We start from the raw sequence: 12,275 nt of genomic DNA, 5'->3' as shown, positions 1-12,275 counted from the left end.
AGGGGAACACAGCTTTACAGTGGACTGAATGGGATTTTAGCTCGCTGCACACAAATATTTTAGGATCCAGTCCACTCCAAAGGGACCGGCCAGGAGCATCTTTATTTTGGTTCTATTACCAGCAGGGGGAACCATTCTAGCCTTTCTAAATTTCCAGTTTTTAATTGTATCAGCAGCAGTGGTACTGAATGTTATGGCCAAGAGCCCACCTACTTTTTCATGCTGATCTGCACCTTTAGCCCATTTTTCATTTACAGGCAATCCTCAAGTTTCTAACAAGATTCTGTAAGTTTGTCATTTGCATGTATGTAAGTCAGAACAGGTACATTTTTAGGTGTTACTTCAGCGAAATAGCTTTGGATAGCATAGGGAAGGGCTTAAACCCACGCAATGTTTCTTTTGCTGTTTGTGCTCTTGTTCAGAAGACTTCACCTCACTTTCCATCCCTGTGACTATTGCATTTTGTACCTCTTGGCTTGTGGAAACAAGGGTTGGCAATAAAGCTTCAGTGGAGACCCCTTTTTCCCCACGATAACAACTCTTCCAGGAGTTAATTTCCCTTCCAAGGAGTAGATATTTCTTTCCCCTCTCTTGAGTTTGAGTGAAATGTAAAATAGATGTTTGTAACTTGTGACTGCCTGTTTTTCAACTTATTTTGACCCTACATATGGGTAGTTGTGGCCTCAAGTGTCCTCTCAAGTTGGGACAAGCAAAGAGCTACTTTTCATGCTTCATGTTGAAGAGACTTATAATAGCCACTTTGAATCATCTTTGGTGGGGGAAAGTGTATGATAAATGATGGTTAAGAAGACATAAAACACGAGAAGCACTGCATGGACTATTGATCTTGCAGTATCCAGCCCCATGAGGGGTGGTTGTTCATTCGTTCAGTCATCTCCGACTCTTCGTGACTTCATGGACCAGTCCACACCAGAGCTCCCTGTCGGCCGTCACCACCCGCAGCTCCTTCAAGGTCAGCCCATGAGGGGACTCGGTCTAATATTGGTTCTGCTACCCGCTCCCATAAGGCTAAAGAATGATATATGGAAATTGTATTGATTGGGGTTTATTCCAAGATTCCCTATAGATGCCAAAATACAGGGTGAGGCAGCATAACTTCCTTTTTTCAAAACTTAATAAAACCCATTGTATGAATCAGAATTTTTTTTAAAAAAAAATTATAATGTAGGCGCATACCTAAAGTTTTGTTTTATGTAGTTTTGAAGATCAAATTAGGTAGGTGACGTCCCCCATTCTCCATACACTGAGTAAACCGATTTCTGGCATTTGTCATGACTCTTGCCAGCATAGCAGGCATTGTGGTGGCAATTTCTTCCTGGATGTTGGCCTTCAAAACTTGTAGGGTGCTTGGACGGTTCACATAAACACGATTTCAAAAAACCCCATAGAAAAAAAATCACAAGGGGCCAAATCTGGAGAGCGGGCTGGCCATTCCAAATCCGCTCAAAAAGTAGGCCTCGATGGCAAAAGCACGCTCCTCAATGTTCCAACGCATGATGGCAACTGAACTGTGTCAGGACAAAACTTTATACTCCCACCTCTCAAACGAGACCACTAGCGCTCCGCTACGTCTTCAACAGACTGAATGGCGTGCATTTAAAAAAAGGAAATTATGCTGCCTCACTCAGTATCTGTGAATGCTCAAGTCCCATTATATACAATGACATAGTAAAATGGTGACACTTCTATAAAATTGCAAAAGCAAGCTTTACTTTCTGGATTTTGCATTTCTTTATATTATTGAGCCACAGATGGCGACATCTTTAGAAGCAGAATCGGTGAATAATTAAGTGGTGACTGTACTTTATTAACTGAGGTCTCCCTAGGACAGTGGTTCCCAACCTTTTTTAAACCAGGGACCACTCTCCAACATTAGTACCAAAAAGGGTTATGAATCAGTTTTTTGGTCAACTTTAGATTTGGTTTGGTTATTTGGGTGCTGATTCAGAAAATTGTATTGGATAGACGACATCAGCTGAGAAGTAGCAGCCAATAGTGAAAGGACCAAGGCAGTGACATCTCCAGCTCATCCCGTTTGGGTATCAGCCAGCACGTCAACGACTTAAATCAAGAAATAGTTTTCTAAGATCTACAGAGACACTCGCTGGAACAACCCAGCAAGTGAGAGTCCAAAAGTGGCAGGCTCAAACCCAGAACCTCAATCCATGGCTGATACCAAATGAGAGACTCCCCCCCCCCCTTCCCGGGCACACAGAAGACTGGGCGACTTGGAATGCGCTGAACAGACTGCGCTCTGGCACCACGAGATGCAGAGCCAATCTTAAGAAATGGGGCCACAAAGTGGAATCCACGGCATGCGAATGCGGAGAAGAACAAACCACTGACTACATGCTGCAATGCAACCTGAGACCTGCCACATGCGGCAACACCAGAGGCACTCCCAAGTGGCCAGATACTGGTCAAAGGATATTTAACCAACTACCAAGTTTGCAAAATCTGTGTTTTGTTTTTTTTTAAAAAATGTGTGTTTTGTTCTGTTAGAAATGTAATACAATGGTATGGTTGCTGATGACACGATATATATTAACACAGAATCTCCAAGCCAATGTGATAAGTCCAAAGGAATCCACACACTTCAGTTATTGCCCCAGATAAGACAATTTTTGGTCACTGAAGTTCATTGTAGTTTGCAGCCTGCATTTTGCCACCCTTCCACAAAGGTTTCCATGACCAAGAGGCCATTTCTGGGATCAGGAAGGATTAAGTAAATACTCTTGCGCCTTTGTGCCTAGGTATACATAGAATGCTTTTCACTCCCCTTTTAGGGCACAGTTCTGCTTCTGTCTTTGTATGAAGAGGGCAATGAGACCTTGCCCTCTTGCCTGAGTAAATATTGGTAAGATCAACAAGGCAGACTTTGAAATTTTGGTGCCTTTAGTGGGCAGAACTAAATAACCATTCCAGCCATTTGAGTGACTAGAACTAGGTCTAAAAAGGATTGTGTTTACAAATATTTCTCATTATGTATGCCTATCCGGTCTCTTTTTGAAAGACTTTTCTTGGGGGCAAATAATTTCAAGAAACAAGCAATTATTCCCCCTAGTTATGTACAAGAGCTTTCAAGGTGAGGATATTGCCTGTAGCATGTGGTCTGGCTCACTTGCTCCAACACTTGATGTATATTTTCTCTTGTGGGCTCCTGTTGTGCTTTTCATGTGCTCTCAGGTTGCACCTGCACTTCATGATGAGTGCAGTTTGACACCACTTTACCTGCTCCTGTGACCTGACCCCCTGGGAGCATCAACCACAAAGTGCACACAAAACACAGTGTTTACCTTTCTTTATTGATTAACCACTCCCAAGGCTTCCTTGTTTTCCTGCAACGCTGATGAGTTGTGTATGCCTAGGTGGTCTTCAAAGTGGACTTTTAAGCTAATGTTTGCACACTGGAGTCGGAGTAGCTTTGCAAACCTTTGCTTGGAACTGAAATAGAACCGTCTTTCAGGGTGCATTGACATGGAAGAATTAATGAATGCCTTTTGACACCACTTGCCATGGTTCCATGCTATGGAATCCTGAGAGTTGTAGTTCTCCACGGTCTTTAGTTTTCTCTACCCAAAAGGGCTGATTTTGTGAGGGATACATATTTCATTTATGCGCTATGAGAGACCCAGTCCACAGAAACTTGGTTAAGATTCAGAGCCAGCCAGTGCAGCACAAGCAGGCCTTTGATTCTGCCTTTCTAGGTTTTTTTATTGTTTACTCTGCTTCTGGAGAAACTTATTTGAGAGTAACTCTTGCTGGACTAAGCCTCTGTGTTTGAGGCTGCCAAGTGGATCCATAAATGCGCATTTTCCCTAGTAGGCCAACCACATTCAGTGTAGACGCACTGTGGCTTGCCTTATAAATCTTGGTATATAGGTAGGTAGGTAGGTAAGTAGGTAGGAGAGGGCCCCAGTGAACTACAATTCCCAGAGTCCCATAGCTTTGAGCCAAGGCAGTTGGAGGTGCCCCCAGCTTCCTTCCCCTTCCCTCCTTCCTTCGCACATTCTTGACTTCCCTCCTTCCTTCCTTTCCCTCCTTCCTTTCTTCTTTCACTTCCCTCCTTCCTTTCTTTCCCTTCTTCCTTCTGTTCTTTCTTCCCTTCTTCCTTCACTTCCCTCTTTCTTCCTTTCCCTTCTTCTTTCCCCTTCCTTCCTTCCTTCCTTTCCCTCTTTTCTTTCCTTCTTCCTTCACTTCCTTCATTTCCCTCCCTTTTTTCTTCCCTTCTTCCCTCCTTCCTTTCCCTTCTTCTTTCCCTCCTTCCTTTCCCTTTTTCTTTCCTTTTTCCTTCACTTCCTTTCCCTCCTTTTTTTCTTCCCTTCTTCCCTCCTTCCTTTCCCTCCTTTCTCTGTTTTCTTCTCTTCTTCCTTCCTTCCTTTCCCTCTTTTCTTTCCTTCTTCCTTCACTTCCTTCATTTCCCTCCCTTTTTTCTTCCCTTCTTCCCTCCTTCCTTTCCCTTTTTCTTTCCTTTTTCCTTCACTTCCTTTCCCTCCTTTTTTTCTTCCTTTCTTCTTTCCTTCCTTTCCCTCCTTTCCCTCTTTTCTTCTCTTCTTCCTTCACTTCCTTTCCCTTCTTCCTTCACTTCCCTTCCCTCCTCCCTTTCCCTTCCCTCCTTTCCTTCTTCCCTTTTCTTCCTCCCCTTCCCTTCTTCCTTCTCCTCCCTCCTCCCTTCTTCCATCTTCCTTTCCTTCTTTCGTTCCCTCCTTCCTTCCTTCCCTTCCCTCCTTTCTTCTTTCCCTAGAATCATAGAATCATAGAATCCTAGGGTTGGAAGAGACCTCCTGGGCTACCCAGTCCAACCTCATTCTGCCAAGAAGCGGGAATATTGCATTCAAAGCACCCCTGACAGATGGCCATCTAGCCCCTGTTTAAAAGCTTCCAAAGGAGGAGCCTCCACCACACTCCGGGGCAGAGAGTTCCACTGCTGAACGGCTCTCACAGTCAGGAAGTTCCCTCCTTCCCTCCCTTCTTCCTTTCCTTTCTCTCCTTCCTTCCCTTCCTTTCCCTTCCCCTTCTTCCTTCCTTCCCTTCTTTCCTCCTTCCATTCCTTCCTTCTCTTCCCTCCTTTCCCCTCCCTCCCTCCTCTTACCTGGCTAACGATTAACCCGGAGGGAGGGAGAGAAGGAGTAAGTCTCCTCCCTCTTCCTCCTCTTGGTCCTGTCCCTACAAAAGCCCCTTCCCCTCGGTTTCCACGGAAGAGAGAGCAGGAGACGGGAGCGGGGATGCCTGGCCTGGGTGGGCTGGTGTCGAGGGCGGGCGGTCGGGAGCGTGTGCTGCTGGTGGGCGAGTGGAAGCCCCCTTCCGCGCGGGAGTGGCTGGAAGCCTTGGCCCGGGACCTCTTCGGGGAAGGAGAAGAGGAGGGGCAGAAGGAGAAGAAGGAAGAGAGCCCACCTCCCCCTTGCCCTCCTCGCCCTCCGCCTTGGCCTTCCTGCCGCCTGCTCTTCGTCCTCTTCGGCGCCGCTTCCTTGCTCCCCGCGCCCAGGAAGAAGGAGAAGGAGAAGAAGGAGCGCCTCCGCCTCCGCGCCATCCTCCTCGACTTGCGACGCCGCCTCCGGGGGGGATTCCCCGCCGTGGTGGGCGTGGCCGTGCTGACGTCACAAGGCGGAGAGGGAGACCCCGCGGGAAGCGCGCGCCTCCCCCTGCTGGCCCTCCTGCGCAGCGTCTTCCGGGAGAGGAAGGGAGCCACCGCCCAGGAGACCCTGCAGGCCGCTCTCTACAATCCCGGAGCAGGAGGAGCGACGCAAGTCGAGGAGGCCGCCTCCAAGGCACTCTCCGCCGCCCTCAGGATCCAGGCAGGTAGGTAGAGGCATAGGACCCTTCCACACAGCTCTAGGGGTATATAAATATATACATAGGGAGAGGAAGGGAGCCACCGCCAAGGAGACCCTGCAGGCCGCCCTCTACACACCCAGGTCAGGAGGAGCGACGCAAGTCGAGGAGGCCGCCTCCAAGGCACTCTCCGCCGCCCTCAGGATCCACACAGGTAGGTAGAGGCATAGGACCCTTCCACACAGCCCTAGGGGTATATAAATATATACATAGGGAGAGGAAGGGAGCCACCGCCAAGGAGACCCTGCAGGCCGCTCTCTACAATCCCGGAGCAGGAGGAGCGACGCAAGTCGAGGAGGCCGCCTCCAAGGCACTCTCCGCCGCCCTCAGGATCCAGGCAGGTAGGTAGAGGCATAGGACCCTTCCACACAGCCCTAGGGGTATATAAATATATACATAGGGAGAGGAAGGGAGCCACCGCCGAGGAGACCCTGCAGGCCGCCCTCTACACACCCGGAGCAGGAGGAGCGACGCAAGTCGAGGAGGCTGCCTCCAAGGCACTCTCAGCCGCCCTCAGGATCCAGGCAGGTAGGTAGAGGCATAGGACCCTTCCACACAGCCCTAGGGGTATATAAATGTATACATAGGGAGAGGAAGGGAGCCACCGCCAAGGAGACCCTGCAGGCTGTTCTGTACACACCCGGGAAAGAAGGGGCAGGAGGAGCGATGCAAATCGAGCAGGCCGCCTCCAAGGCACTCTCCGCCGCCCTCAGGATCCAGGCAGGTAGGTGGAAACATATATATAAATATAGTAAGTAAATAAATAATATATCCCAGAAGATCAAGGCAGGAAATCCCGCATTATCTGAGTGTGGACTCAGATAATGTGGGATTTCCTGCCTTGATCTTCTGGGGATATATTATTTATTTATTTAATCTTCTGTTTCATGCAAGTGTGAATGTTCCAATGAGCAACCTTGCCGGTTTATACCTTCCAAACAGAGGGTGCCTCCAGGCAACATCAGCCAGGCTACCCTCACTGATTGACTTTGCAGCTGCAAGGCTACTCAATGCCTCAAACAGACAAGAGTTCTTTCTCCCACCCTGGTCATTATTCCACAGGTATAAAAAAATAAAGAGCAACACTCTGAAAATGGGAACTCCCAACAACAATCAATCAGGTGCCAGTTAAGTCCCTCCCAAAGAGAGGGTGCCTCCAGGCAACAGAGGCCAGGCTAACTCTATGCTGATACCCTCACTGATTGACTTTGCAGCTGCAAGGCTACTCAATGCTAATCAAGCTTGCCAACTCCAACACTCTTTCTCCCACCCTGGACATCATACACTCCACCGCGGAAGATGCCATTAACCACAGATACAGGTGAAAGGTCAGGAGAGAATGCTGCTGGGACAGGGCCAGACAGCCTGAAAAACGCACAGCAACCCAATGAGAATACTGTTTTTGATTATTCTTGGGCTAGAAGCATACAATACTGAAGGAATTAAAGTGAACTAAGACATTTACTATGGGGAATAATTTTTTTGAGCTTCGATAAGCAGAACAGCGCATGTTTCATCCACAGATAAGGGGACCGTTTTGCAAATATATATACTGTATTTTTCTATAGCGTCACTGTTTCCATGGTGGAAACCTGCCTAAATGTTGTTGTTGTTATTATTATTATTATTTGGAACACAACAAGATGAGTCCACAGCAGACACTCTGCTGTCTGTTGTATTGGATCACACATCGAATACTTCCCAAGTGTCTAGGACTGTGTGATGTATCGGCGAATGATGCGTGCAGATCCCAGTAAGGTGGTATTCTGCAGCTGGCAGGTGGTAATTTTGTCAGCGCCGATTGTGTTTAAGTGCAGGCCAAAGTCTTTAGGCACTGCACCCAGTGTGCCAATCACCACTGGGACCACTTTTACTAGCTTGAGCCTTTGCAGTTCGATCTTTAAATCCTCGTATTGTGTCAGCTTTTCCAGTTGTTTCTCTGCAATCCTTCTGTCACCTGGGATTGCAACATCAATGATCCATATTTGTTTTTTTAACACAATTGTGAGGTCAGGAGTCTTGTGCTCCAAAACTCTGTCTGAATCCGGAAGTCCCAGAGTAGCTTATCATAGAATCAAAGAGTTGGAAGAGACCTCATGGGTCATCCAGTCCAACTCCAATCTGCCAAGAAGCAGGAATATTGCATTCAAATCATCCCTGAAAGATGGCCACCCAGCCTCTGTTTTAAAACCTCCAAAGAAGGAGCCTCCACCACACTCCAGGGCAGAGAGTTCCACTACTGAACGGCTCTCACAGTCAGGAAGTTCTTCCTCATGTTCAGATGGAATCTCCTCTCTTGTAGTTTGATGTGTTCATTTTCTGTAACTTTTTCCAGCTCATGATCCCACCAGTTCTTTGTCGCAGGCAGATGGTATTTGTGGCACAAGTTCCAATGAATCATCTGAGCAATGGTGTTGTGCCTCTGCTTGTAGTCTTTCTGCACGATCATCTTACAGCAGCTGAGGATGTGATCCATTGTTTCATCTGCTTCCTTGCAGAGTCTACATTTATATTATTTATATTATTATGTATAATATTTAAAAATATTATTACTATTATTACTATTATTATTACTATTATTATTATTATTATTATTATTATTTATACCCCTCTTTATCTCCCCAAACAAATGTTCAACTCACTTAGCAGAGACCTAAAAACATCAATTTCTGATCTCAGGTTTTCATGGAGCTTATCTCTGAGTCTTCGTTTTCTCTTTCTTTTTGTGTCTTTTTTTTTCCTATTTCAAAGATGGAGTGGAAATCGGGACACAGAAGCTCCCTTTCTTCTTGCAGTGCCTTCCGTGGGGCAGAAGGAGGCCACAGAGAAAAGGACAATTGGAGACAGCTGCAAACAAGGTCAACGAAGGTAATGTTGGAGCTCAGCCTGTGAATGTGTTCCAGGATGAGGGTGCTTTGGGTGTGGGGAGTGATGTCAATGAGTTTCAAGATAGCAATGGTTTGGTCAGTGATCTTGATGCAGAGAATGACCAGGAGATCCCTGTTCAAAGTGTAGTTTCCCATAAGAATGTCCCTGAGGGTTGTGGGGATGATGGTGTGCTTTCTGAATTGTTGCCAGAGAGTTTCCATGATAGGGAACAGGAAAACAGCTCGGCACCTGGCCCAGCTGCAGAAATGAATGAGCAAATGGATAATGAGCAAATAGATAGACGCGAGGAGATTAGTCAAAACAGGAGAGCCGAACAGTGGCTTCGGCGGTCTGCCAGGCTTTGAGAGAAAAAGATAAGTTCTCAGTTAAAACAAAACCAATTTCTGAATGTTAGAGACTTAGCTAACGATGAGATAAAAGTCCCAAGTACAGGATATGTAGTCAGATGAAGCATTGTTTGAATCAAGTCAAGATCTCGTTCTTGTTTATGGAAGTTTTGCTTGGGAAATTCACGCTTTAAGTGACTTTGCTTCATGGTTTTGGTTCTTGGATTTTATGCTCTATATTCATGCCTTGGGTTCATGTTTCCTGATTCTTTGCATTTTATTTGGGAAGTTTTGCCTTGGTGTTTATTGATTTTGCTGGTCTATTACCCTAGACTAATTTGTTCCTGCTTATCTTCCTACCTAATTAGATTTACCTATTTCTTTAAAGTGTTTTTTTACCTTATTGCTTTTAAATTATCTTCAATAAAAGGATTGTTTTCCATCCAATGGTGTAGGGAATGATTTCAATGAGTTTCAAGATGAGTTTCAAGATGGCAAGGATTTGGTCAGTGATCTTGATGCAGAGAATGATCAGGAGATCCCTGTTCAAAGTGTAGTTTCCCATGAGAATGTCCCTGAGGGTTGTGGGGATGATGGTGTGCTTTCTGAATTATTACCAGAGAGTTCCCATGATAGGGAACAGGAAAACAGCTTGGCTCCTGGCCCAGCTGCAGAAATGAATGAGCAAATGGATAATGAGCAAATAGATAGACGCGAGGAGATTAGTCAAAACAGGAGAGCCGAACAGCGGCTTCGGCGGTCTGCCAGGCTTTGAGAGAAAAAGATAAGTTCTCAGTTAAAACAAAACCAATTTCTGAATGTTAGAGACTTAGCTAACGATGAGATAAAAGTCCCAAGTACAGGATATGTAGTCAGATGAAGCATCGTTTGAATCAAGTCAAGATCTCGTTCTTGTTTATGGAAGTTTTGCTTGGGAAATTCACGTTTTAAGTGCCTTTGCTTCATGGTTTTGGTTCTTGGATTTTATGCTCTATATTCATACCTTGGGTTCATGTTTCCTGATTCTTTGCATTCTATTTGGGAAGTTTTGCCTTGGTTTTTATGGACTTTGCTGAACTATTACCCTGGACTACATTGTTCCTGTTTATCTTCCTACCTAATTGGATTTACCTATTTCTTTAAAGTGTTTTTTTTGTTACCTTACTGCTTTTTAATTATCTGGATAAATAAAAATGTAATGTTCGTTTGTGGGATTAACAGAAGTCAAAAACCACTGGATGAATTGACAACAAATTTGGCAGCAAAACACATTCTAGTCCTATCTATATCTTTCAAACAAAAAAAAACCCGTAAAAAAATGAAGCGGAAAGAACTCAAAACTCCCCAAAAAGAAAAATGCCTTACAGAGCACGTGCAAAAGCACCTCTCCGCATTGCGAGAGAAGAATAAAGCACCAACCATTGTGAAGGAACAGAAGCCTCGCCATGGAGTCTCTTTCCATGCAGGAAGGCAGAGTCCTTTTTCTTTTGGGGAGGGGAGGGATTGAGTAAAGGAAAGAGGGAAGGAAGGAGAAGGCCTGGCCCAAAGGAGGGGTGGGGGCTTGGCAAGGCCAGCCCCGACAACAGCTGGAGCCACCGCAGCGGCTCCATGAGGCCCATGTGGCTACCAGGCAACTCTTCCCCCAAGACCAGAGGATTGCAAGTCCACCTTGCACCTTAACAGCCTGGCTTCTACTAGCCAGCAGGAAACCTTTGCTGGGAGGAGTTCTCTAGCACAGATTGCTTCATGTCTACAAATCCTCTGTTTTCTGAGGGCCACAGCAATGCGTGGCTGGGTACAGCTAGTCTTCAACAAAAGGATTGTTTTCCATCCAACGGTGTGGTGTTTAGAGTCAGAGGGCTTTTCCTGTCCTGGAGATAAAGCGGGATATAAATAAACATAAACATAATAATAATAACGACAACAAACCTCATACAAAGTTGAGTCTTGCTTAAAAGAGGGAAGCAGGGCATAAATAAATATGACAAAAACAATGGAGCCCATTATCCTGCTGCCAGCACATTCCACTATTATGGGGATTCTGGGCACTGCATCCCAAAGAAAATCCACTTATCCCAAGCTCTGTATTCCTGATAGTCTTGTCTTACATCAGTTTTCTTTTTTTATTTACCCCAAAATAGATGCCTCTGAAGATGCAGAAGAAGTTGTGGCTTTGACTAACATGGCGCCCAACGGGATTTGTGAAGACGCCTGTGGAAAGGCAGGCGTTTAGCATCCCTTCCTTCTCCTTCTGAAAGTAATAGGATTTGGGACTGGGAATTCCAATGTGCCTTTGAGAGACGGAGCAATGATGCCCTTCTCCCGCTTCATTTGATCCCAGACGACAAAGCAATTCAAGAAGGAGATGGTCAAGCTGGAAGGTGTCCAGAGAAGGGCCACCAAAATGATCAAAGGTCTGACAACTATGAATCCCTTTGAGGAAGGGCTTAGGAAGCTGGGGATGTTTAGCTTGGAGAAGAGAAGAGGACACAAGAGCCATGTTTAAATATCGGAAAGTACATCACATTGAGGAGAAGGGGCTAAGCTTCTTTTCGGCTGCTCCAAAGACTAGGACACAATGGAACAGCAGCTTCACATTTCAGGAAAAGACATTCCAGCCAAACGTTAAGAAGAAATCCTGATGGTATGAACTACTTGATGGGAGTAAGCTGGGGAGTCTCTTGCAACTCTAACCCGGTTACGATTCCTAAAGATGGGTGATCTCTTTGCATCAGTGCCCCCAAAACCTAGAAGACAGCCTTTGAAGTGCCATCGTTGAATCATAACTCATTGTGTGGATCAAATCTGATGTATGTTATTATAATTTTGTAAATTGTCTGTCTTATTAAATAACATGTGCTTTCAAATGTGCAATAAGGGTGGGAAGCAACTTTGGGTTGGGTCCTTGCGCTTGGGAGAAGAAAAGGAGGAGGCATTTCCAAAATCTTATCTCCATTTTGGACCTTTTCACCACTGGATTCAGGGAGAATTGCCTTTGAGGATATGGGAACCAGTGTGGCGATCAAATGGCATGGAGAAGGTTTGAGGGAAAGAGACAAAAGAGAGTTCCCGAAATTTGCAAAAGTACGGTTTATTCTCGGTTGGTGCCAACCGGATATGGACCCTGCTGGTATTCCAGAAAGACAGGTTGATGAACAAAGGAATTGCTTTGGTTTATATACCCTTTATAATCATATGCATACATCA

General features: G+C 45.6%; 1 protein-coding gene across 1 annotated transcript; it reads left to right on the top strand.

Moving 5' to 3' along the window:
• The first annotated feature begins 5,215 nt into the window (after nucleotides 1-5,215).
• C3H2orf72 (chromosome 3 C2orf72 homolog) lies at nucleotides 5,216-11,935 on the top strand. The gene is made up of 3 exons (XM_067466117.1): nucleotides 5,216-5,820; nucleotides 8,605-8,721; nucleotides 11,210-11,935. The coding sequence occupies exons 1-3, from the start codon at nucleotides 5,247-5,249 to the stop codon at nucleotides 11,299-11,301; spliced, it is 783 nt and encodes a 260-aa protein (XP_067322218.1). The 5' UTR covers nucleotides 5,216-5,246; the 3' UTR covers nucleotides 11,302-11,935.
• The last annotated feature ends 340 nt before the right edge of the window (nucleotides 11,936-12,275 follow it).

This window comes from Anolis sagrei, chromosome 3 (genome assembly GCF_037176765.1).
Source record: "Anolis sagrei isolate rAnoSag1 chromosome 3, rAnoSag1.mat, whole genome shotgun sequence".
Classification (NCBI taxonomy): domain Eukaryota; kingdom Metazoa; phylum Chordata; class Lepidosauria; order Squamata; family Dactyloidae; genus Anolis; species Anolis sagrei.
This window is presented reverse-complemented; position numbering and strand designations above follow the sequence as displayed.

Bases quoted from the DNA above. Each gene is read 5' to 3' on its own strand.
- C3H2orf72 (XM_067466117.1), top strand. From the start codon at position 5,247: ATGCCTGGCCTGGGTGGGCTGGTGTCGAGGGCGGGCGGTCGGGAGCGT. The intron at 5,821-8,604 runs GTAGGTAGAGGC...CCTATTTCAAAG, and splicing joins CGCCCTCAGGATCCAGGCAG to ATGGAGTGGAAATCGGGACA. The intron at 8,722-11,209 runs GTAATGTTGGAG...ACCCCAAAATAG, and splicing joins TGCAAACAAGGTCAACGAAG to ATGCCTCTGAAGATGCAGAA.